The sequence below is a fragment of the Myxine glutinosa genome, chromosome 1 (assembly GCF_964187855.1).
Source record: "Myxine glutinosa chromosome 1, kmMyxGlut1.1, whole genome shotgun sequence".
In the NCBI taxonomy this organism is placed as follows: domain Eukaryota; kingdom Metazoa; phylum Chordata; class Myxini; order Myxiniformes; family Myxinidae; genus Myxine; species Myxine glutinosa.
In genome coordinates this window covers 124966492-124994089 of record NC_136261.1, presented here as the reverse complement: position 1 = coordinate 124994089, position 27598 = coordinate 124966492, and the positions used below count along the sequence as shown (strand labels likewise).

General features: G+C 43.4%; 2 protein-coding genes across 27 annotated transcripts in view; both read right to left on the bottom strand.

Annotated features, from left to right (window-relative positions):
• Positions 1-27598, bottom strand: part of LOC137428074 (protein mono-ADP-ribosyltransferase PARP12) — a 1016466-nt gene that overhangs the window by 607068 nt on the left and 381800 nt on the right. The window lies entirely within an intron of this gene.
• Positions 1-27598, bottom strand: part of PPFIBP1 (PPFIB scaffold protein 1) — a gene marked incomplete in the record, with an annotated part of 228414 nt that overhangs the window by 112505 nt on the left and 88311 nt on the right. For 17 of the 26 annotated variants that reach the window (XM_078776731.1, XM_078776720.1, XM_078776734.1 and 14 more), the window contains 4 exon segments: positions 14577-14669; positions 16735-16827; positions 17707-17832; positions 22639-22752. In XM_078776731.1, coding sequence (XP_078632857.1) covers positions 14577-14669; positions 16735-16827; positions 17707-17832; positions 22639-22752 — 426 coding nt within the window. 26 annotated transcript variants of the gene reach the window in all.

Below are 27598 nucleotides of genomic sequence, written 5' to 3'. Positions count from 1 at the left end.
ATGTAGATATTGTTGCGAATATGGAATTTGGCCTCCATATCCGCTTGTAAATATTCCCCTATTTCCCCAATACTCCCCAACTATCCCCAATCCCCCATTCCCTAGTCCCATTGTCTGTAAACAACAATCAGTAGAGCCGACCTTCCCCTTTTTCCCCCATTAAATGTCGTGCCCAGGTCCACCGCATCTCACGTAGACAACTTTCGGACATCTTGCTAGTTATTCTTAGTCTATGTCAGTTAAGGACTCCTTTCCATTAATTCTGACTCTTCGTTGCACCAGAATGTGATTATATGGCACCAGTAGTGAGTTTAGGACCTTTCCCATACCTCCTCCCATCTTCTTCCCCAAACAACAACAACAACAACAACAGAGGGGCACGGCGCTGCGCGGGGGGGAGTGTGCGTCCTGACACCGGCTCGGTTAGCCGCCATTGACAATGCGCTCCAGACCATGCGCTCCACGGGGTTACCACAAAGGGGCTGGCTGTCAGCTCCTCGTCAAGGGCGGAGCCTGGTAAACCCCCCGCACGCACCCAATGAGAAGCAACGTGCCGATTCCACGAGGCGGAGCTAACGAGCCGAGGGCGTGTCACTCCCCGCCGGATATACGCGGCCACGTAGCGGACGTGACGTCAGATGCGCCCCCAGCTTGAGCAGACAAGTCACCATCTCCGAGCGCTGTGACCTTCCCGCATCTCTGGACCGGACCGAGTCGATTCTGCCTCGAGCCCAGGTGCACCTGGAGACCATCGATTCTGCCTCTCCTTGCCATCAATCCCCGTGTGAGTCAGCTTTGTCCCGTTTATCTGTCGTCTGTTGGGAATAATATAAGATTGTGTTTAAGTGCCCACCTTACTATGCTGTCCCTCTGTAGTTGTAATCTGACCTTCCGTAACAATATAACCTCCTCCGGAGGTCTTGAGAACTGAACCCTGGTGTCGTGTCATTTGAATCCCAGCTGTGTGTCTTTTCCTTCATTGACCTAGCGTAGCGCGATTAGTCAACGTTCGGGTATAATCGGGTAACTTGTGCAGACGTGGTCATACCAAAACCGCTCGGTAAACGAACATCCACCACCGCGTCTGTAACAATTGGTGTCGAGGAGTGGAATTCGAACCCGGGACTAAATTTATTAGGCCCAAATTTGTAACAAGTAGAATCGATTCGGAGCGCGTTTCCCGCGCGTTATTAGGCCCAAATTTGTAACAATTAGAATCGATTCGGAGCGCGTTTCCCGCGCGAAATTATAACGGCCGAAATTTGTTTTGTTGTATAAAAACCCGAATTTTGAAAGTCGCGCTATGGCAGACCAAGACAGCTGGGGTCCGGTAGGGGAGAGTGAGGCAGGGTCGGTCCAGGACCAAATTGAGGGACATGAGGGACAGGAGGAGAGCGAAGCAGCGAGGGTAGCAGACGCACAAAATAGCGTCGTTGTGCCCGACATTGCGGGAGCGCAAAATGGCGCCTCGCTGATCACCGCGCCCGCGACCGTGGCAGCGCCGCCGGTGGATTTGAACTTGTTTTTCATACAAATGAAGGCCCTTATGGCCCAGAATAGCGAACGGTTAGAACAAAAGATGGGGGCCAATAGCGAACGGTTAGAACAAAAGATGGGGGCCAATAGCGAACGGTTAGAACAAAAGATGGGGTCCAATAGCGAGAAATTGAGGGAGGACATGGGGTCCAATAGCGAGAAATTGAGGGAGGACATGGGGGCCAATAGCCAACGGTTAGAACAAAGGATGGGGGCCCAGATCGGAGGGTTAGGGAGTAGAATAGAAGGATTAGACAATAATTTTAAGGGATTAGACATGAAATTTGGGAAATTAGACGATAGATTAGGGGAAATACAGGAGGGGTTAATGGGGGTAGAAAACAGAATGGCCGCTCAAGAGAATCAAATGGAAGGGATGCAAAAAGGGTTAGAGGGGTTAGAAAACACCATGGAAGGCAAATTGAGGGACATGAGGGACCAAGCGGAAAGGGAAGTTAAACAAATGGAGCAGCAGATAGAGGGGGTCAGAATGGGGGTAGAAACCAAACTGGATGCTCACAGGGAGGAAATGGAGCAGATGAGGGTGGCATCTGGACAGGAGATGCAAGTGATGGGAGAGGAGATCAGAAGAGGAGTGAGTGAGGAGGTCGGAGGAGTGCGCGAGGAGGTGAGGCACTGTAAGGAGCACATGGAGAAGGAGGTGAGAAAGGGGACTGTAAAGTTACAAGGGGGCATAGAGGACCTGACGCAGGAGGTGGAGCAGCTGACGGTGGGACAGACGGAGTTAGTGGAGCAGGTTCAAAGGAACACTGCGGTAATAGGAGGGTTGAAAGCAACACAAAATGACCTAAAAAACGACTTGGTAGCGACGAAGAGGGAATGTCAGATGGTACGTGAGGGACTGACAACGAGGTTGGACGAGGTGATAGAGGTAATGGAGACGAAGGACCGGCAGGTGAGGACGCACATGGAAACGGTCAAGGTAGCCTTGGAGGACGAGCTTGAGGAGACGTACCGGGGAATAAAAGAGGTGAAGCAGAAATTAGAAGAAGTGGAAGAAGGGGTGAGTGAAATTAAGAAGCGACGGAGAGGGGATAAGAAAGAGATAAAAGAGGAGATAAAAGAATTGGTCCAAAGTCTGTGTTTGGATCGTGATGATGTGCTCATTAACCGGATGAGGGATTCGCAGGTGATGGAGGAGAAGCGAAGAGGAAGAGGACCTGGTGTAAGTGGTGACCAATATGGTCGTGCGTATGGTGCGCCAGGGGATTTAAGAAGCTTGGGGGTCGAGATGGACCCGGGTGTTCGTGAGAGGCCGTTGGTGAAGTGTGCGACAGGTCTGGTGTGCGAAAAAGGAGGTGTGCGAGAAAGTCCGACTCTGGGGTGTGTGAGGAAAAAATGCGTGCCAAGGAGTGAGTGTGCTGGCGAGAGTGAGTCGGTCGTAGCGAGTGTGCGAGGGAGCACATGGAAGCGCGGTGTGGTAAGTGTTACAGAGGGTGTGACGGGAGAGTGTGCGCAAGGGTATGCGCGAGAAAGGTGTGTGACGGACAGGTGCATGGGGAAAGAGTGCGCTGTCAAAGGCAAGGAAGAATGCACACCTGTGGTGAGTGTTACAGAGGGTGTGACGGGAGAGTGTGCGCAAGGGTGTGCACGAGAGAGGTGTGTAACGGACAGGTGCATGAGGAAAGATTGCGCTGTCGGGAGTAAGGGCGAGTGCGTTGTCAAGAATGGAGGTGAGAGTAGTGAGAGTGACAAGGAGAGTGAGTTGGTTGTGACAGGTGAGCGAGGATGTACACCTGGGATGGAAGGATGCACACCTGGAATGGTAGAGCGTGAGTGGGAATGCACGCTGGAGTTGGTGGTGAGGCACGTGGTTGGGTGTGCGAATGAGAGCACACCTGTGATTGTCACAGAGGAGGTGACCGAGGAGGGGGTGCGAAGCGGTGTATTGGTGAGGTGTGCGAGCAACGAATGTGTGCCAAAGTGTTCGGTGGTCAGGTGTGTGACCAAGGCTGTGAGTGGAATGGGTGTACCTGGGTGTGTAAGGAAAGGTACGAGGAGCATGGGCACGGCTGGATGTGTGAGCAAGGAACGGGCTGCGGGGTGTAAGCATGCAGGTGAAGCATCGACGTTAAACGGGTTAGAGGTTAGAGCGACTTTTAGCCGAAGCGGGCCCTCGGTGCGTGCTGGGCCTCGCTTTGAACGGCCGCGTCCGTGCTCCACTAGGCGGAGCGGGCGGCCCGATAGAAAGAGTCGTCATGGCGACCACTTTTTGTTGAGACGTGCCGGCAGGTCGAGATCGGGACATTGGATGGCTCCACGCCGAGGTGGTGCGTGGGATCTCGGCCCGGGTAAGCCCCCGTCCCTGCACCGAGTGCCGGACGCATCCTTCCGCCGGCACAAAACAACCAGCATCCATTGCTTGGCTTTACGAAGCCGGGCTTTGGACTGGGATTGGCGCACCGAGAGGCATTAGTGAGTAGACTGGGTGATGAGGTTAGTGTTTTGGACCCAAAATTAGAGAAAAACAAAATTTGATGATTGGCAAAGGATTGGCAGTAGTGATTGGCAGATGATGGGTAGTGATTGGCAAATTTTTAATTTGTTGAAATTTGATGTGCAAAATTGGTAGTGAGAGACCCCCGATGGGGTGGGATGGCAAATCTGCCACCCTTCCCATGCTGGGGGGCAAAGGAGCAATAGCTTATGGGGTGTATGGCAGTGAAAACTAGCCCGGGTGGGTTAGGTTACATTGATAGGGCCCTAGAAGATGACATTAGGTGACGTTAAGTTTAGTTAGTGACTGATACCTGTAGTGGGGACGCAGGTAGATTAGTGTGGATGATAATGACATGGGAGCGCAATAGTTTAAAGGGACGACTGGGAAGCGCAAGTTTCGGAGGGGAGAAGTTAGCTGAGATGATGCCGTGTGTGTGTGATCGAACAGGTGTGATTGCACAGGTGTGCAACTGGACAGGTGTGTGGAGCAATGGATGAGTAGTGAGTGTGGTGGATCAGCGCGAATGCGCTTGGGGAGAGAAGGGTGCAGGCGGCACCAAGAGTGAGAGCACAGGTGTGCAAGTACAGGTGTGTGGAGAGAGTTGGAGTAAGTGGTACGGAGTGGTGTGCATGGTGCGAAGGTGTGAATGGGGGAAGAGTGGACCCCCATCACGGATACCCGGGGCGGGTAGTGTAAGTGTTAGGTAGAGGGTACAGGTAAATTGTGGTTGGATATTGGCATCTGTGGTGCGGGTGACAGAATGGTATTGTGGATGGGTGCATTAGTGTTGTGGAAATGGCTGGGCGTGTAGCCTGTTAGTGCGTGTAGTTGGTTGGGCACTCCACCACTGTGAGGATGTCGGCCAGGTGAGGCCGCAGGTGGGCTCTGGGAGCCGGTAGAGTTGTGGATGGGGCCCGAAGATCCGGAGGACGGACCCGGGTAGCCCAGTGCCAGAGAGGGCACCGAGTGGGGAGAGAGCCAGAGGGCCTTCCCCAGGTAGTTAGGTTAGGGTGAGGAGCAGGTAAGCTCGGAGGCAACTGCAGTGGTGGAGGTGTGCAGGTGGGTAGACCCGCTGGGAGAGGTACACGCCACAGCCCAGAAATTGTGCGAGGGCACCGGGAGATGAATCGGGGGAGTGAGACCCCAAATTGAAAAGCACCACAGTTTGGCCAATGGGAATTGGTTTTTAGAACCCATAGTGTAAGAGGGCCAATGGTTTGGCCGGAGAAAGGCCCCGGGTAGTGTAAAGTTGATAAAGTCATTTAGGAAATAGTTAGGATTGATGAACCTGTCGCACCATACGCAGCCACTTGCCTGTGGTGATGATGATGACTCCACACCTGTGTTTTCTTTGTTTGTGTTGCAGAAATGAGAATTGCTGTGTGGATTTGTGAGACGCATCACGACGTGGATGAGACATTGGGGTGATTCCATCTCTCCCTCCTTAGGAGGGACTGATGATGAATTGGTGATGGCAAATTATGATGTTGAGTTGGAGATGGCAAATTATTATGTTGAGTTGAAAATGGCAAATTTGATTGGTTAGGAGGGAGAGAAGACGAATTTGGTATATGGGAGGAACGGGGAAGACAGTAGGGATGTTTGTTGATTTGTAAAGTAGATGTTTATGGGTAGTGTTGTGTTTTGTGGATACAGTAAGGGGTAAGGGAGGGGCCATGTAGGTTACCTGGTGGGGGGGGGGGGGGGGCGTACGAGAGGAACGTACCTGTCTCACCTGGTTCCCATGTGCCCCCAGTGTGCATCATCTTACATTGCGTGCACTTTTGCGCCCTTACCACCTTACTCACTTGTCTGCTTCTTTTGTCTCCCACCTCCGAGGATCTGGCTTTGGGGTAGAGAGAGAGGAGAGAGAGGTGCTGGCTTCGCAGTTGTGGGCCTGCACTTTCGCTGCTTGCTGCTTGGATCGATACACCATATGGACCGCAATGTTTGTGGCCACCCACAATGGACCGCAGCTCTTTTGCGGCCAAGCACCACCCGTGGAAGGACCTATGGGTCAACGTGGCACCTATGCCAAACAGGTGAACCACTAACAGTTGGCCCCCTGACGGCCACAATAAAGAAATGGACGCGGTTGGCGCCTTTCTTTATTTTGTTTAAAAGAAGTAAGAAGGCCAAGTGCACCACATGAAGGCAAGACCAGCGGCAGAACATCGGCCGGCTGCGACACCACCGGTGATTTGTAAACACTTTATTGGTGCACCGGATGGTGCTCACTGTGTGATGGGGTGGTGCTTGATGCTTGGAAGGGGTGCTCTGCACATTATTAAAGGCCGTAGGCCACAGAGCACTCGTGGGTTGGTGTATCGATGCTAGCATGCGTGCTCTCTCTAAGCATAACATCTGCATGTGTTCCTCCAAAAACAGGTCCTGGATCGTAGTGTAAATATCAGCGTAGTCTTGTGTAAATAATGCTCCCTACCGGCTGTATGTTTAGTTTGAGGATTCTTTCCGGATTCGGTTATCCTGTGGGTGTGTTTCTGTGAGGAGAAGGGTGCAACGTCGCAGGGGGACATATTTACTCATTTGTGAATATCTGTAAAACTGTCGCACTCAGGGTAGAGTTAATAGTAGAGGGAACTACATTGCGTGCCACACTAAAGTAGGTAAAAATTTATCGGGTCGGGTCGCCCCGAGGGTAGAGAAGGGTGCAATGTTGCGAATATGGAATTTGGCCTCCATATCCGCTTGTAAATATTCCCCTATTTCCCCAATACTCCCCAACTATCCCCAATCCCCCATTCCCTAGTCCCATTGTCTGTAAACAACAATCAGTAGAGCCGACCTTCCCCTTTTTCCCCCATTAAATGTCGTGCCCAGGTCCACCGCATCTCACGTAGACAACTTTCGGACATCTTGCTAGTTATTCTTAGTCTATGTCAGTTAAGGACTCCTTTCCATTAATTCTGACTCTTCGTTGCACCAGAATGTGATTATATGGCACCAGTAGTGAGTTTAGGACCTTTCCCATACCTCCTCCCATCTTCTTCCCCAAACAACAACAACAACAACAGAGGGGCACGGCGCTGCGCGGGGGGGAGTGTGCGTCCTGACACCGGCTCGGTTAGCCGCCATTGACAATGCGCTCCAGACCATGCGCTCCACGGGGTTACCACAAAGGGGCTGGCTGTCAGCTCCTCGTCAAGGGCGGAGCCTGGTAAACCCCCCGCACGCACCCAATGAGAAGCAACGTGCCGATTCCACGAGGCGGAGCTAACGAGCCGAGGGCGTGTCACTCCCCGCCGGATATACGCGGCCACGTAGCGGACGTGACGTCAGATGCGCCCCCAGCTTGAGCAGACAAGTCACCATCTCCGAGCGCTGTGACCTTCCCGCATCTCTGGACCGGACCGAGTCGATTCTGCCTCGAGCCCAGGTGCACCTGGAGACCATCGATTCTGCCTCTCCTTGCCATCAATCCCCGTGTGAGTCAGCTTTGTCCCGTTTATCTGTCGTCTGTTGGGAATAATATAAGATTGTGTTTAAGTGCCCACCTTACTATGCTGTCCCTCTGTAGTTGTAATCTGACCTTCCGTAACAATATAACCTCCTCCGGAGGTCTTGAGAACTGAACCCTGGTGTCGTGTCATTTGAATCCCAGCTGTGTGTCTTTTCCTTCATTGACCTAGCGTAGCGCGATTAGTCAACGTTCGGGTATAATCGGGTAACTTGTGCAGACGTGGTCATACCAAAACCGCTCGGTAAACTAACATCTAAGCCACGTCTGTAACAATATATAGATAAATGACTGTACCCGAGTTGCCGTATTGTCATGGTTTACACCAATCATAATTAAAACAATCATAATGCACAAGTGTATTTGTAATATACGTGATACTACATTTTCTAAACAATTGAAGTTGAAAAAAAAAAAAAATTCCCCAAAAAATCCCCCCCCCCCCCCCCCCAAAACAAATTGGAAATTTTTTCAAAAAAAATACCCTTAGGACATACCGACGGGAGAGGTAGGTGCATACCAGAAGTTTGGTAGGATTTCACAAAAGTTTGAGAAAGTAGTTCAGTGACAAGACGAGACAAGAGCAAGACAACACACGCTGCACAGATATATATATATATATATATATATATATATATATATATATATATATATATATATATATATATATATATATATATATATATATATATATATATATATATATATATATATATAATCGTTAGATTAAATAAGACGCGGACGTAGCTTCAGGACGTCGATCTTTAATTGTCGACCAAGCTTTCGACCAACAAAGGTCTTCTTCTGAGTCTACAAAAACAGCAGGCATGTATATCAGTCAAGCGTGTATGGTGATATCTGTGTGAGATGTGTGACGTGTGTAGAAAATGCATACAGAAGGAAGAGCTACGCCAAAGCTCACTCACCAGCCCCAAGTTCAACGGAAGTGACCGTTTTCCGTTACGGTCACTTCCGTTAGAGTGCACGTGCATATACAAATATAGAGATATACATACATAAACACACAAGCATATATTCATATCCCATTTATATTCATATAATATATTTATATATTTATATAAATGACATATAAAGGTATAAAGGTATATATGTAACATATAAAGGTATATATGTCATATAAATGACATATATACCTTTATATGTCATTTATATAAATATATAAATATATTATATGAATATAAATGGATATGAATATATGCTTGTGTGTTTATGTATGTATATCTCTATATTTGTATATGCACGTGCACTCTAACGGAAGTGACCGTAACGGAAACGGTCACTTCCGTTGAACTTGGGGCTGGTGAGTGAGCTTTGGCGTAGCTCTTCCTTCTGTATGCATTTTCTACACACGTCACACATCTCACACAGATATCACCATACACGCTTGACTGATATACATGCCTGCTGTTTTTGTAGACTCAGCAGAAGACCTTTGTTGGTCGAAAGCTTGGTCGACAATTAAAGATCGACGTCCTGAAGCTACGTCCGCGTCTTATTTAATCTAACGATTATATATTCAATACAAATGAGACGCCCTGCTCGTACTTTGGAGTTTCTACTATTTCTTACAGTTATATATATATATATATATATATATATATATATATATATATATATATATATATATATATATATATATATATATATATATATATATATAATTCAAGGTGGTGTGTCGGCAGCAGTGATGGTAGTGCAAATAAAGAAATGAAAAATTTAAAGGTGGTGTGTTGGTATTGGAGATGGTAAAGTGTGTCTAAATAAATAATTCAGGGTGGTATCTCGGTATCAGTAATTCTGATGTATCATTATTTATTACAGAGCGTCGATGCTGCCAAGGCAGTTTGTTGGCAAGGGTTATACTGGGTGGTTTGCTGTTGCCTTCGCAGCAGTCGTTCGGGCAGGAATTTGTAATTTGGCCAGGGTGACGCCGATAGCTCTCTGTTTTCGCGAAGGACACCGTGGGGATCTTTAACGTCCACTAATTAATGACGGCAGACGAGATGCCCAGTTTATCGTCCATCTGAGGGACGGCACACACTGATACATCACCCTACTTGCAAAACACCAGGATGACAGTTTATAGCTGCGTTGGGATTCAAACCCAGGAGAGGCAGCTTCGAGGTGAGTGTGCGTACCTGTCGACCACCGCACCAGCCCCATCGGCAACAGTAAAGTGTATATAATAAATAAATAATTCAAATTGTTACGTGAGTAGTATAATGGTAAAGTATATGTAAATAAACAAGCCAAAGTTTGTGATGCTGGTGGAGATGGTAAGGTGTATATAAATAAATAATTGGTCCTGACAAGATGTACAATCCAGTGCTATTCTCTCCTGTGATTTTTTTTTTAACTCGCCAGAAATTGGAAATAAAATCATGTGTCCCATGACTTTTGGCTTCGGACGCAAAATCATTTGACGTGTCTCATGCACAGATGTTATTGCATACGTGTGTCGATTATGACAGATACGTGTCCATTGATCCTACGGTAGAGGCAGACTGACAGTACCCGAAATCGAAGCCCCCAACCGGGCTGACGCCCACTTTGGGCCAAAGGTGCTGCTTGCATTAAATGCATGGGAGTACAATGCATGGGAATACCTGGCTTATCAAGTGATGCACCTCTCATCCCATAACAACTAGCGATGCAATCTTTATTGCACAAACAGTCGCAGCAACTTTTCAGTCTAAGCTTTTCAAATAAGAAAAAAGAAATTATACGTGTAACTATTTGCATGTTCAGCTTACTTAAAAAGGCAATTTGATCAGGCAGTATTGGTACCTCTCCATTTCAATCTGCCTGCTTGGTTGTATCCAGTCAGATCATAGATAATGTGCCACGTGATTCAATAATCCTTTGTAAATGACAAACGACAGGCGACAATCGTTTGACTTGAGGAGAAATTTTGAGTTTCGGTACAACACTGTTTGAAGTAAAATGCCCTCAAATGTTGTGTTTGTGTGCTTCCTCCCCTTCTCTCCCCATCTTGTCGACCGCTCCCATTTTTATATACTTTGTTTACTTGTTTGTTTGATAAATGTTAGCTCTTTCACGAGCCTCGACTCGGTATACAAAAAAAAGAAAAGAAAAAAAAAGCAGCATTCATTCTCCAAGCATATGTCGATTTCCATTTATTCATCTGCTTGTGTTTGATGACATCATATCTTGCACCAGGTGTTTACAAGTCATCTACCATGGGACAATGAGCGTTGCCTGCATTGCCATTGATTTAAAATAACCCTCATTGTTCCCCCCCCAAAAAAAAAAACATGAAGGGATGTTGGCCAGAATTACACTGCTTTGACTTGGGGGGGGGGGAGAGGGAGAGGGAGAGGGAGAGGGAGAGGGAGAGGGAGAGGGAGAGGGAGAGAGAGAGGGAGAGAGAGAGAGAGAGAGAGAGAGGGAGATGGAGAGAGAGAGAGAGAGAGAGAGAGAGGGAGAGGGAGAGGGAGAGGGAGAGGGAGAGAGAGAGAGAGAGAGAGAGAGAGGGAGAGGGAGAGAGAGAGAGAGAGAGAGAGAGAGAGAGAGAGAGAGAGAGAGAGAGAGAGAGAGACAGAGAGACAGAGAGACAGAGAGACAGAGAGACAGAGAGACAGAGAGACAGAGAGACAGAGAGACAGAGGAAGAGAGAGAGAGGGGAAGAGGGGAAGAGAGAGGGCAGAGAGAGAGAGAGACAGAGACAGAGAGAGAGAGGGGGAAGAGGGGAAGAGAGAGGGCAGAGAGAGAGAGACAGAGACAGAGAGAGAGAGAGAGAGAGAGAGAGAGAGAGACACAGAGACAGAGACAGAGACAGAGAGAGAGACAGAGAGACAGAGAGAGACAGAGAGAGAGAGACAGAGAGACAGAGAGAGAGAGAGAGAGAGAGATAGACAGAGAGAGACAGAGACAGAGAGACAGAGACAGAGACAGAGACAGAGACAGAGAGAGAGAGAGAGAGGGGGGGGGGGGGAAGAGAGAGAGGGGAAGAGAGAGAGGGGAAGAGAGAGAGGGGAAGAGAGAGAGGGGAAGAGAGAGAGGGGAAGAGAGAGAGAGGGGGGAAGAGAGAGAGAGGTGGGGAAGACAGAGACAGAGAGACAGAGACAGAGAGAGAGAGAGAGAGAGAGAGAGAGAGAGAGAGAGAGAACTGATCTTCAACAGCTGTCGACCTTGAGGTCACAGAAGCACTGTGCAATTTGCCTTCTCTCACCTGCTGTTATAGGAAATCTGGCATTCAAAGTGGAAACTCCATAACCACATGCAGCTGTGTGGCTTGCAGTCAGAATAAATAAACAGCACGGGCATGAAAAGCTTGCTGTGAAAAGGCTGCAGATCTCTTTCACGACCGAGTAAGACTTTTGCAACAATGCAGCTTTATCCCATTGTTATCGGAGGCTTGTGAGAACTTTTTTATATTGTCAAATACAAAATACATTTCAAGCAATACGTGGTGCGACATATTTTATTCCTAACACCGATGTGCCACAATCTGCGATGAACATTCAAAAACCAATTGTTTTCGCTTTTTCTTACGACAGAAAAAAACAGAAACAATTAATTAATCTGATGAGTGGTAATGTGATGAAGGTCAATGCAACACGGCTTTTTTACATTATGCACCACAGACACGAATCCTAATGCGAAAAGCAGAAGTGGCAAAAAAATTAATCAAAGCAATAAAACGCCTCCTCCATCTCTGGAATCAACTTGGAAATGGCTAAAGGTTCGATGGCGGAACATTGAACAATCCATTCACACCCAGGTCCAATCTCAAGGAAGATCATTGGTGTACAAGATGAGAGCGACCAATTATAGGTTCTGTGGATCTAACACCATCTCATAAGAATCCTGCAATGGAAATTACACATGAGCGGCTTGGTGGTTGAGCGCATCGAGCCTTCTTGCACAGCTCCTACTTGTGTGGGTTCGATTTCCATGGCTGCCTACAGTGGAAATTTCTGCACTACGTGCCAAAAATGGCGACCTTCGCAGGATTCATTTTAGCCTTTAAGTATGCACAACTTGTCATGAGCAACCTGACGTTCAGTGAGGAAATGGCGGCTCAACCAATCACGGGTGGAAACATCAGTGCGCACTACTTGCTAAAGATAAAATAATTGGCCGTTCAACCAAAGATGGCAATGCAGCATTTGGTGCTAAGAAGGCTTTGAGTTGATAAACATAAAGAAGTCATGAAGCACTGATCACCTCATTCTTTCTGACTACACAAATCAAGCGCAATCATTCCCCAAATGCTGTGGTGCACAGCACAGCTTGTGGAACTGTTCCTTCGGCTCCAGCATTGGAATGGTTATCCACCTATGTGCAGTGCATTCAGAAAGTATTCAGACCCCTTCACTTTTTTCGCATTTTGTTATGTTGCATTGGAATGGTTATGTACGAATGGTTATGTACGTTTCCAAGTGCTGCCCTTTTGAAGACTCGACAACATTTATCCTGTTTATCAGCTTTTTCCTGTCTGCTTGGACACATTGTTTTGTCAGCCCGCTTGGATCCTTCTCCTGTCTGAATGTTGTTATTTATGATGCCGCTGTGTTCATTCCTTTCCTATTTCTCCATCCTGCCTTGTATGCAAACTCCTTCTGTTCCATAGCTGTATCAACGTGACCTCTCTAAAATTCGGTTCTTTCATGAGTCTCAATCTCTAGATTAAATTTTTTTTTTAAAAAGAACAGCAAAGGTTGGTGCATTGTTGTGTTGGCCCACGAAGGGGCTACGGCAGAGATAAAGGTGTATAAAGTTTGTGTCAAATGCACAAAATGTACAGATAATGGAACACGAAAATTGCTGCAGATTCAATTTTGTTTTTGAATTATTATTTCATTATTATTATTATTATTATTATTTTAACAGTGATCTGAGGTTCATGGAGGAGCTTGTACATATATCACATACAGAAGAAAGACATTAGTAGACATCATGCAGTGTTCATCAACATGAATTACAAGGCCATTTTAATAGTGGACAATAAAAAGCAATTATATAGTATACAAAATGGTGTTTGTTATTTGAACCTAGTTCCTTTATTTATGAGCAAAGGATTAAGGTGGGAACCACGAACAGGCCAGTGCTTTCCATGTCTTTCATATTGCTCATTCGTGCTCGTCGACACCAAAGCTTCATGCTCGTGCTTTGCCTCCTGAAAATTCCATTTCACATTTTATTGGGGCAGTCGTTCATGATTGGCAACCGAACCTATTGTGGCATCAAATTCCTAAATCATCCGACAGGATATGATCAATTTAGATTTAAATTGAGGTTGATCCATGAAATTAATTCTCCCCCTCCCCTCTTCCCCCTTTTTTTGTTCGTTTTTTTAAACTGTAAAAACCCAAAACACGAGTCTAATTTCTCTGCAGGACGATAAAACGAGTTCAAAATGGGCCTTTCACAAAAAAAAAAAAACCACCTTTAGAGGCCATTTTTCCCCACAAGCGGGGGTTGGCCTTTTTCGGGAACCGTGGTTGTTGTTGTTTTTCGGTCCCCTTTTTGAAGCAATGTTTTACGGCCGGATGCCCTTCCTGACGCCAACCCTTTTTGCCGCCTTTAACGACAAGCAGGGAATTACCAGTGAACTGGTACTCAATTGCCTTTCACAAAATGGGCCTTTCACAGAAAAAAGCTATTCGTATTGTTCCAGCCTCATTCTTGATATACTTGATGAAATCTTGAAAATAAAAGTGGTTCATCATCCAGGCATGGGGCCTGCAATGACGGTTTGCAATGCCCGTTCCATAAATAGAGTAAACAACGAAGAAAAAAAATACTGCAGAAAGACTTGGTAAATACCATTTAAATGCGCACACAGAAGCAAAAATGGATTTGTAATGTCGGAAGCTGGTTAAGTTAACAGGAAAGAGTGGAATGAACTTGACATTAAAAATTAATCTGAGATGAAAGGAAACAATTAATCAATGATGTGCTCATGTGTTGCAAGGTTAGCATGTGAATTCCAATGCCAAACAGAAATTTAGTGCAACGGATATTTCGAAGCATTCACACCACACGCATGCAAAGTATTCACACCACACGCATGCAAAGCATTCACACCACACGCATGCAAAGTATTCACACCACCTTGGTCTGTATGCAAGCTCGTTCCCAGCATTGCTTCTCGCACTGAATCCGGCTCACCTTGAGCTTTGCACTTGCCAGCTTGGCCGTTAAGGACTGGTCGGGCCAGCCCCAGAAAGGGTAGGGAGCAGCAGATCAAGCAGTGATACATGAAGCTACGCACATCCAAGCACTAATAATAAGTGAAGAAAAGGGGTCTTATTGATGTTGAATACCAATTTAAAAACTGTACGATCGGACAGCAATGATACACCCTATAGAATGGTACAGGAAAAACATGGCCCTGATCAAGGAAGCCCATTGGATGACTTAGTCAACATAGGAGTTCGAATGGACAGGTAGAAATCAGATTAGAGTAAAAAGCTTGATTACAAACATTTAAGTCTTTATTATAATGAGTAAGTGTCATATATATATATATATATATATACACATCATTACACATACATCATTATATATATATATATATATACACACACACACATAAATAACAAAATTGAGTCGCACTGGAACCAAGCCTTGACCGGAACTTTCCTCATCTCAACCGCATATAAGCTTTTGAAATAGAGATCTAGCAACAGGATTATGGTGCCAATATCAGCAGGCCAGTAAATATCACATTAGTGGTAGCATGTAGAGTGAACACTTACACATACATCATTAAATGATATGAATCAGTCAAAAAGGAGTGTCCTTGACGGGCAATCGCCATCATACTGTGCAGCCAATCATCTGTACAACAGGCTTGATGTTTCTTTGAATATAATCTTCAGATTAATTTTCTGTTCCGCCCTCCAAGTTATTTCGCTTGCCACCATCCTGATTTTCAGCACATACTTTGTTAAGAACAGTAAACACGCAAGTGCTTATGGGTATTAATTACCAATACGATAAACGAAAAATCCCCCAAAACTCAACCCACATACATTACTCGAGCCTTTTGTAACCAAACGTTCTGGTCAAACTTGAACGACCATCATACACAGCTTAAAAGTTTTGTGACAACCAGTGGGCTTTCTGTACACTTTGTTGTGAACAGCTTTTTAAATTCCTTTGGCTCTTAAAAGAGCAAGTTGACAAAGCGTACTGACAATGGGACCACAGATGGATACAAGAAGCAAGACAATGAGCCACCATCAAAAGAGAGAGGAAGGGGAGGAAACACAGTAAACTGAAAGGGAGTGGGTTGAGTGAAGTAAGGTTAAATGGGGGTGTGGGGAGAGGAGGGGGGGAAATAGAAAACATTGCAGGGAGCGATGGAGGCTTTTCAAATAATAGACATGAAAGAATTTCTCCAATAGCTTTAACATTTTCCTCTTTCATTTCCTCAATAGTATGAGGTCACAGGTCTGGAGTTTCAAAATATCTCCAACAAAACTTTGGCTGAGGTGTGATCCGTAAGTCTGTGGCCTAACATTAAAAAAAAAACAAATAATTTCTGTCAAAGAACCTGTTTTTCTAAATAGTTCTTCAGAATAACTTTAGCTGAAGAATCACCCTCATTTAGTTTCACTACTTTAATGGAAAGACATGGAATTGATGATCAACCTTCATATTTGGAATTTCTTCACAGCCAGGGTGCACAATTTGATGAGGCACGACAATGACAGACACTACCATAAATGAGGCAGTTCAAACATTACATCTATCCATTTCATACCCCATACAAGCTTCATGATACCGATTACAAGTCATGAGCTGCATTAAATTCAGGGTGAAACAAGAACATTGGAGATATGGAAATATGATCAAAGTAATTGGTACCAAAACATGGACAGATTATGTATGAGTACAAATAGATTACCTTTTCCCCCTATTGCTCCGAATCATTTTTGCCTCATTTTCCCTCTTTTATCTAACCCGTTTAAACTTAATGAACAGAATGTTGATTTGTGCCAAGTATGCCAACTGCTGTCTGCTGTGCAAAACAAGCACACGTTTCGGGCGTTAAACTTTGGTCGAAGCCAAGGAGGGCTCATTTCCTCTTTTGTACCGAAGAATGACTGATGCCTGAAATATCAGCTCCTCCTTGCTTCCCACAGAAGTTTGCCTACTTCGATAAACGTTCTGGTGATTCCATGCACTGCTCCTTTACATCAGTTGACTGCTCGTTTCAAAAACAATTCGACTCCCTTTCCTTATTCAAATGATTATCACATACCTTTGTATTTTTTATTTTGTTCTCCAAGTGCGATTTTTCAGTTTCTAGAGTCGTAGCACGACATCTGGTTTCAGCAAGCTCATCCAAAAGTCGCTGTAAAACAAGATGTGGCAAGGATAATTTGGTTAGGGGTCGCATCGATCAAAATCTCAAACGTGATCTCGGATCTGGAAAATCAAAATCCAACATTAATGAAGATTTAACACAACAGCTTCAAAATAATAAAACAAGCAAAAATCCAAAATGAAAACTCACTCATAGAGTGGCACTTGGCAAAAGAGAACAAAGTAGAATGGCACTCAGTAGAGCATTCTTTTGACCTCAAAAATAATTGGTGATTGAATTCAGTGACCTGATATGCAACTTGTCTTCAAATTTGAAGTCAATCGGATGAAAATTGACAAATGTAGAAATTTGGCCTATGTTGACCTTTTGGCCGATGTTGACCTCAAATATAATTGGTGGTTGAATTCAGTAAGCTGATATGAAAATCCTATTCAAATTTCAAGTCAATCGGATGAAAATGGAGGATTTTAAAAATATGAAAAAGTGGTTGACCTTTGGCCTATGTTGACCTTGTGACCTATGTTGACCTCAAAAATAGTTGGTGGTTGAATTTAGTTAACTGATATGCAAATCCTATTCAAATTTCATGTCAATTGGATTAAAATTGAGGATTTTAGAAAATTGAGGAAAAGTGGTTGACCTTTGGCCTATGTTGACATTTTGACCTTTTGACTTCAAAAATAAATAAGATTCTGTCACACCACGAACTCGACCATGTGGTGAAGTTTGGTGAAGCTCAGTTTAAATTGTGATTTGTGGGCAAGTATAAGTGAGCGGAGAGACAAACACACACACAAACACACAAACCGGTGATCAACATACTTGTCAAAAAAGATGCATTGTAATAAAAAAAAAGTAAAAAAAAAGTTGCCAAGTAATAACAAACAAAGCAGCATCCATTTTTACTTCATCATCGTTGTCTTGAGTGCACCGACCACCCTTTTCTAATTCAGCAAGTTTCATCTTCAAATTGGAGAACTCAGTCATCATTTCGAGTCTTTGGCTTTCCAGTGTGGTTCGGTTCAGCATCTCCTGATATCCATTGCACGATGGAACAGAAACAGCTCACCAATTAATGATATCATCTTTATGATGGCAGATTGAGTAATTGTTTATTTTTTTTATGCCAACGACAGCAACCTCACAGCACCAATTTATTCCATTCATAAACAATCCAGGTATTTCCAGTCATTTAAAACTGACGGTTAGTACAGCTTTTAGTCAAGTAATTTAGTGACATCATCATACTAAAATACGAAATTTTGTGTCTGTCTGATGATTTTTTGACCGAGATACATTCCGTCGTTACTTGTCCAATCTCAAACAAACTGAACAGGATGACTAAGGGTTACACAATGAAGGTTGTAGCGCATTCATTTGCCCCCCTCCCCAAGGGGGGTTTCTCCCCCGAGCGGATTTTCCCCACCATTGCAGTCAATGGGGTTATGTGTTGAGGTGTATATCGATGTTAAGTTAGTTTTATTGTGACGTTTTTCCAAGGCCGCTTCCAATAACAAAACCAATGATAATAGCATAATATTAATGTTATTACAAAACAATATTAATACCAATAATATCCCACCTCCCCAAGGGGTTTTTCTTCCTTGAACAAACGTCAAGTCAACGTTTATAAATAGCTTATCATGGCGTTTTCGTGGGAGCAACGGCCGCTACCGGAAGTAAATTTTTTTAATAAACCACAAACACATATGATTAGCTTTTTAAACAGTCGTTAATGCTCTTTATAACACTAAACAAAGAAATTTGGAGGAATCCCGACATCCGTGAGGTAGGTTTTACTTACAGAACTGAGCGAGGATCTACTGTACTCCATATACCCCACAAGGGTTGGGTGAATAACATGATCCTTTCTGCCACTAATGTGGCGTTGTTCATAGCAGCCTTTTGAAACTCGCTCCTGTTGTTTAACACGAAACTGAAAGTGAGGAAGCCCAGGTGGTGCTCATTTACCAAGCAGTTAGCTAGCGCTTGCCAAGCCAGCCGTTCCATAACGGTTTTGAATGGAGTGCTTGCTCGAATGCTTAAACCACTTGACGATCTCTCCACAATAAACTTGGTAAATTAACACACACCCAATGTTCTTGAGATCCGACCATAGATCGACTGTAATCGATATACCCCAATACCCTTCCTGCTGCTCCCGTAGTGATTGGGCATACTAGTATGGTAAATAGTGCACAAAAGGTGATATCAGCATGCCACTTAGCACCAAGCAAGGTCAACATGCTCAGAGTAAAATCTGATGTAAACCTAAGTTGACCTTACTTTAGGCAAAGTGAGTGACATGCTCGTATCAGATTTTTCAGAACTTTGATATAAATTGACGAGACTTTTGTATGTAATCATGCATAATGCCTGCAAAGTGATAACAAAATTGCATGCAAATCATGTCTGCAAATCATACTTTTAAAAGAAAAATGAATTCCAATGGCAGAGATAGCTGAAGGCTTACTATTTGATGAAAGCAAAATGGCTCAGGCCTCAATCAAATATCTTTGCCCCCACTTCTACAATCTTACAGGCTATTTTAATAAACAGAAACAGGAAGAATTTGTATAAAGAAAAAAAACGTTATGACCCTGATCAATGCCTCGCCTCCCCACTCCCCTCCAACCATTCCCAATCTCCAAACTGAGCCCACAGATATGGTGGGATATACTATGTAGTTGTATTTCTAAATCTTGTTGAAGAAACTTTTGTAGTTCAGATTATTTGTAATTAACAAGTATGACACTTTATTTCTATCCTTCTGATGATACGACGGGTGCCACTAGGTGTGTGGAGAGAAATGATGATGCGCATACCCTGCTTGCAGGGAAAATGAATGATGTGTGCTCCCTGTATTCAGAGAAGAGGAACAACGGGAGGGATAGGGGCGTGTCACGGTGTGGGGAGAGAGCGGATGATGGGCATACCCTGCATGCAGAGAGTACACATGATGTGTGCGGATGCTGGGCACCCTAGTCACGAGGAGAGAGGATGATATGTGCCCCCTGCCTGCAGAGAGAGTGGGTGATAGGCGACTAATGGACAGACGGACCACGGGATACCAGGACCTGCTCTTTGAGGTTATTTCCGGGAATAAAACCTAAAAAATAGTGCAACATTACCTCGGATGGGAAGAATTATTTTTGATGCTGTTTGGTTTGGTAGTTTGGAAAAATCTTGCTTTCATATTTGGAGTATTGCATTCCTGTCTACTTAGTTCATTCATCTGTTTTTTCACCAAAGCACTTTCTATGTCTGTTACCTCATGTTAACATGCGAGCAATTTTGAATGAATATCATAGTATGTGCTATGAGGAAGAGTACCTGTCCCAAGTGATGGGAAGAGCTGGCATAGGATCCCCCTCTCCTATCTATTCCCTCCCCCACTCTCCTGTTTCTTCCCCACTCCTTCCACTACTCCCTCCTCTTTCTCCCACCACTCCCCTCTCTCCCCCAATCCCCTCCACCTCCCCCAACCACCCCAATCCCTCCCCTGTCTCCCCTCTCCCCCCAACCCTGTCTCCCCTCTCTTTCCCAATCATTTTCACGCGTGTTCAAATGTAATACGTAACCATGCCAACGGTTTTTGCAACCAAGTAAATCAATGATTACATTTCCAAAGGTAGTTATCGGATGAAGGTACAATGTAGGGTTGGAGTTCAAAACCACAAAGTCACTTTTTGGGAGTGAAATACATTGCCAGTGAAAGATGAAGATGATGTCGTAGTGTCTGGACATACATAGCAACACTCTGCTGGGAACCGTATCAATAACAATCGCTACATGGATCCGTATCAAACCGGTATCAAACAAAACAATCGCTACCTGTATCAAACAAAATTCATATAAACGGGTGCCAATTTGATTCATACACCTGGATGAAGAAGTAAATGTATTTTATTTGCCAGATGTGGGGCGCCCCAGAAACAGAAAGCGACAGCGCATAGTGACTGGGGATCAAAGCTGGGTCCACTACTTTCAGCCAGAAACAGAGGGCAAGCAAAGAGTGGCGGTTTCAACTTCACCGAAGCCCAAAAAATTCCGCACACAGCCGCCCGCTGGAAAAGTGATGCTGGCGCTCTTTTGGGATAGCCGAGGCCCACTTGTAGAGCATTACATGCCAGAGAGACCACAGTCACCAGTGCATCATACTGCGACCTCCTTAAAAATCATCTGAAACCAGCAATCAGATCAAAACGTCGTTGACTACTCACTACCAGTGTTTTACTGTAGCATGACTATGCTCGGCCCCATACTGCCCGTGCTACAGCTGCAACAATCAAGGACCTGCATTTTGAGTGTATTCCTCATCCACCCTACTCGCCAGACCTCGCCCCTTCGGATTACCACATATTTGGGCCACTTAAAAGGGTGCTTGGTGGAATCACTTTCCGATCCGATGTAGAGGTCCAAGAGGTGGTATGCGAATGGCTACACAAGCAGCCAAATATTTTTTTTCTCGAGGAATACAGGCCTGAGTAAAGCGGTGGAAAAAAATGCATTGAATGCAATGGAGATTATGTTGAACAAGCGTTCCGCCTAGGTCCCCCGTCATTGAAGTGATGTGAGTTGACAAAGTGGAAGACACAAGGTGGCCATCTTGGATTTTGACGTGGCGACCCAATTTTCAATAGCGTTCTCCCTTATGCATAGATACACCCACACACCAGATTAGAAGTTGGTACTTCGCTTATTTTTCAAGATATTCCGCTCACAAGGTTCAGACATACGTGGCGTCAGACATACATGGCGGCGGCCATCTTGGATTTTGACTTGTGTTGAACCCACACACCAAATTAGAATTCGGTCCTTCGCTTACGCATGCACGCATGGACGCACGCACGCACGCACACACGGACGGAGGGGAAAACCATAGTCCCCCTTTCGCTCCGTGGTGCGACGGGGGACAAAAATGACACATTTGTTACACACGTACATGCAATAAACAAGTTGAGAAAAATATTTTAAGGTTACTTATTGACTGCCCCATGTGTATATATATATATATATATATATATATATATATATATATATATATATATATATATGACCACGTATTTACTATGATCTCTCCGCTTTGAAGTTATAAATATTATAACCCGGTGTGTACCCCGGTTTAGAATAGGTACACCATTTCCCTGCGCATCGTAAGAGGCGACTAAGGGTTGGCGTCAGGAAGGGCATCCGGCCATAAAAACATTGCCTCAAAAAGGGAACCATGATTGTCATGGGGCCCGCAAGGCTAACCCCCGCTCTAGTGGGGAAAATGGCCTTAAAACGATCATTCATTCATTCATTCTCCGCTTTGAAGTGGGAGAACTTCAAATATGCTTGGCTTTTTGGAGAGCAACTTGTGATTCTATATCATTTTGTACTGACGGCCACAAAACCCAGTCTAGGATTGGCTTTGTTCGATGATAAAGCCTTCCAACAAACCACTCAAAAAGCCTAATAAAACATTTAATTTTCTCCAGATTTTAGCATACGAGTCTGGAGGGGCACAAGTGACTGCTAAAAACACCACCAACAACCTCTGAGAGTGCAAAATTATAGTGCAAATTACTGCAGGAAAAATCTGCCATTTGAATGTTCTTTTTTTTTCTCCATAATTTTTGCCAGATAATGCTTCTTCCGTTATTTGGATGTGTGGATAAAAGAGATTCTACTGTATCAACAAATTAGACCAAGAGTTCATGGCATAATTGTTTGAAAAACTCTATGCTGTATCCAAAATATTTAAGCAAAAACATCTGTTAATGTTGTTCATGTCCCATTATGTCATCTTCCAATAAGTTTTCCCAAAATTGTATCACATCAATAGGAACAAACCTGCTGAAGCAATCCTTCTGTTTTGACTACCTTTCCTTGCTGTTCTTCGAGTGTTCCTTCAAGATCACGAATCTTTTCCTCCTGTGCCTCAACCTGATCATTCAGCACGCTTACCTAAAGGCAAATAACATGTGTGTGAAGCTTGGTTCACATATGTTGTCAAAATGCATCAACTCTGTCAGATGGAGTGACTATTTTTTTTAACAACGAGGCAGACAGTAAGACCGAATTAAAAAGAGAACAAAGCAACCTTTTTGAGCAAAAAATGCTTGTCTTGTGATTAAAAGGCATATATGGATTGAAATGCATTCAAAAGCAGGCATTTGGAGCACATGTAGACACTTCTCTCAACAATAGCTATCGATAACATCCAACCATCCTATTATGATGTATACGAGGCACACAGGGCTGGCAGGATGGCATAGAGGTACCTCTGAGCCGTCGACGCTGAGTTTGTATCTTGGCCCAGGAATAAACTATCATGGTGTCTCGCAAGCAGGGGGAGGCATCAATGTGCGTGCCATTCATTTGATGGGGATTAAATAATATTAGGGGCCATCTCCATCAAAAATACAATAGATGTACATGGACTTCCAATGGCAATTGCCAATGTTACAACAATCGATGAAATAAAACAATAGGCGATATTTTTTTAAGTGAAATAAAAAATAAAAAATAGCTACAGTTGTATCTTTGTCATTGCTATGTATATTTAACATCACTATTTTCTGTCAACAGAACACATCTCATCGGCATTCAAACACTTACTTTCTCAAATGTTCGAACACTGCATCACTCGAAATGTGCACTGTGATATTACTGTATTCTAACATGAAAATAAACAACAGGTGCTTCTTTTAGGTTGTACCGCAGTTTATTTTAATATTTAATTTAAATATGCTTCTAATTTTAATATTTCAAAGCAAACTGGGCCTGCATCATATCATGTTGTAAATGAATCGGGCAAAATATTTCGACGTCATGTTGATCAATTAGTACTCGTGAATTAGAATATGATAGTGTAGACCCAGGAAGGACAGAGGCTATTGTTGATGTACAGGCAATGATAGCTGCTCCATGCGGATCACAACAAACAAGCCCAAAGCACAAATCATTGGATGTTCCCTCTCCAGGGTGGACTGGTCTATAAAATTGAGAAAAAGTTATCTTCCCAGTACTGGCTGCAGTACAATCCTATGGAGATGTAGGAGACTGTAGCACTACCGAGCCTATGCCTAATAGGATGAGCCTGTGCAACTGCAACAGCCAGAAGGGCCTTTTTAAAAGTGTAAATTGTTCATGGCTGTTCCCAGAACTGTTTTGTGTACCACAGACAGGTTAATGTGTGGCAGACATTTCCTGTTGGTAGTAATGCAGGCAGTAATACCCGGTGTGGCACTTGCTCCTGGTACTAAATACAGTAATGGGGTCTGATCTCGAAATGAGAGCCAACAAGGCCAGAACAGGTGTGCATGGATGTTGCCTCTCCAGGGTGGACTGTTCTATAAAATTGATATAAAAATAGATTAAATTGAGAGGTTTATTTTTTTTACTGATATACACATAATACGAATGTCAAAGTGGAATTTTTTGTCACACACACACACACACACACACACACACACACACACACACACACACACACACACACACACACACACAATTATAAATATTATATAATCAATAATTATCAGAAAAAATACAAATCACAGCCACTCTTTCCTTCCAATCAGTAAGCCAGTTTTTTTTATCCAGTTAGCTACATTTTTAGCCATTCCATAAGCCCTAACCCGAGCAGACAGCCTTCTATGTTGTACCTTATCAAAAGCTTTTGAAAGTCCAGATATACTACATCCATGTGCTTTCCTTGCCCATACAGTGAGAATTTGCTTCATAGAACACTAAATTTGTTCAATATGACCTCCCTTTTGTAAATCCATGCTAACTGTGATAATTTGTTTCAATGTATTTAAAATATAAATAGTTCTCCATCTGATGCCAAAGCAACATCTCTAAAATCTTCCTCTCAAAGTTAGATGTCGGTTGTTTCCATCCTTGTTTGTCCATCTCTGTCTATCTTCTCCCTCCACCCTATTGTTGGAATTTTCCCCTTCTTCTGCTGTTCTTTTCTACAGCGTAGTCATTGGGCAATGCCATCTGGAAAAGCATTTGTCTGTCCGTCCGGTGTATGTATGTATGTATGTATGTATGTATGTATGTATGTATGTATGTATGTATGTATGTATGTCCCTCACAAACATTCACCAATCAGAGCTGAGGATCTGGTCATATGACAAGGGGACAGTGTTTAGTAACCATTACAGTTGCACATTTTACTAAAAGGAAAGCTAATAACCTTCTGTGGAATGTTTTGGGGTCCCAGCGGGTGTTGTAAGGTAGGTAGGAGGTTTCAGAAATTCATCAACACAATTACGATTTTGAAATGCGATCGACAAGGATCTTGCTCTCGAATGCAGAAGCAAACAGATGACGATGGTTTGCTGGTTTGCTAATATTTCAATACAAATGTGATTTTACATTTTATTTTGATATATTAATAGTATAGTATTAATTTGTGATTGGAATGATGAATGATGCTGTTGGGAATGAAAATATAGAGATATTGAGTGTAAAGTAAAACGAGGAAATGAAGTAAGGGTTTCCATCTGTAACATTCATGGATTCCCCACTTGTAGTTTCACCATTTGCAATTTTGCCATTGACTGGATATAGCAACATTCAGACTGGGTACGTTTTTGGTCCAAATGTGCATAATGTGCATGTGTTTCAATCATTCAGCGAAATTATTTTGTCATGTCTCCTGCTGGTACTTAAAAAACACAAGTAATTTCCAATAACATTCTATAAAAATGCTAATTTACCATTGCAATTAATAACAAGAAAGAGCAATCAGAGATTGCAGACCCACACCAGGACGTGTTTTCAGTGGGTTTTTTTAGGCTTTTCTGTTAAAACAAATATGGCGGCCGAAACAAGTGACCAATGACATCGTCGTTATTGTTTTTCTCCACCAATTTATCCCTAGATGATGCTCAAGAAATTTCATCTTGATCGGATGAAGTTTTGTACTTGTCGAATTATGACGTCATAATGGAGGCACCATCATTAACATAGTTCATTCCATGGAGAGTTCTTTACAATGAGCCATGTCTCAATTTTTTCAATGTAGCGCTTTCGGAGATATAGAGGTGCAAAGTTTTTCGGTTTTTCCAAGATGGCAACCATACCACGTGATGCATGACGTCTTATTATAATTTAAAAATTATACAGGTGGAGTTACACCTATGGTGAAAATTTCCTGTCAATCAAACCAACGGTTGCAAAGAAAATCATATTTATTCTGTGCGGACAAACAAACAAACGGACAAACAGACTAGAAATCGGTCAGAGACCGAGTACTTTCCGGAATGTACCTTTTTCAGGGGTGTTGGTTAGAACGGAATCGGATAATGTTTGACAGAGTTATTAGTAAAAAAACAAACAATTTTTGACCCTGAGTTTGACCTTTCAAGGTCACTCAAGGTCAAAGGTCATGGTGCCAAATGAAATGTCGTATGTGACTTCCTATATGTCAGCAACAGTAAGTGTATGCATATCTCTTGTACTTTTAGAGTTATAGTGGTTTGAAACATATTTTAAATGAAAACTGGACCCCCCTGATTTCACGTTTTGTTTGACCTTGGGCCTAGAGAGTTAAAAATTGGGCACAGTCTATTCCAGGGCAAGGCAAATATGTGTGTAAAGTATGGCGATGCTATGTGCAATGATGTAGACATAGTACTGCGCACAAACAAACAGACAGACAGACAAACCAACCAACCAACATACTTGCTGGAATTTTTTCCGGCAACTAACAAATGAAAAATCACTCATACACTTGGCAAAACAGAACAAAGTAGAATGGCACTCAGTAGAGCATCCTTTGGACCTCAAAAATAGTTGGTGGTTGAATTCAGTTGGCCGATATGAAAATCCTATTCAAATTCCAAGTCAGTTGGAAGAAAATAGAGGATTTTAGAAATTATAAGTGGTTGTTGACCTTTGGCCTGTGTTGACCTTTTGGCCTATGGTGATCTCAAAAATAGTTGGTGGTTGAATTCAGTTAGCTGCGATGAAAATCCTATTCAAATTTCAAGTCAATGAGATGAAAATTGAAGATTTCGAAATTCGAAAAAAAAAGTGGTTGACCTTTGGCCTATGTTAACATTTTGGCCTACACTGGTCTCAAAAATAGTTGCTGGTTGAATTCAGTTCGCCAAATTGAAAATATCATTTAAATTTCAAGTCAATCGGATGAAAATTGATGATTTTAGAAATTTGAAAAAAGTAGTTGACCTTTGGCCTATGTTGACCTTTTGGACTATGCTGATCTCAAAAATAGTTGGTGGATGAATTCAGCTCGCTGATTTGAAAATATCATTTAAATTTCAAATCGATGGGATGAAAATTGAGGATTTTAGATATTTGAGAAAAGTGGGTGACCTTTGGCCTATGTTGACCTTTTGGCCCATGCTGATCTCAAAAATAGCTGGTGGTTGAATTCAGTTAGCCAATATGTAAATCCGATTCAAATTTCAAGTTAATCGGATGAAAATTGAGGATTTTAGAAATTTGGAAAAAAGTGTTTGACCTTTGGCCTATGTTGACCTTTTGACCTTTTGACCTCAAAGATATATACGATTTTGTTGGACCACGAATTCTACCATTTGGTGAAGTTTCGTGAAGATCAGTTTAAAATTGTGACCTGTAGGCAAGTATAAGTAAGCGGACAAACCAACACACAAACCGGAGTGCTGAACATACTTGCAAAAAAAAATATATATATTTTTTTTTGCCAAATAACAAGCAAACGGACTCAAATGCAATACCCTCTCCTCAGGAGAGGGTAAAAAATCACTTCAAGCTGTGCACAATCTGACCTCTCAAACTACACCGAAGA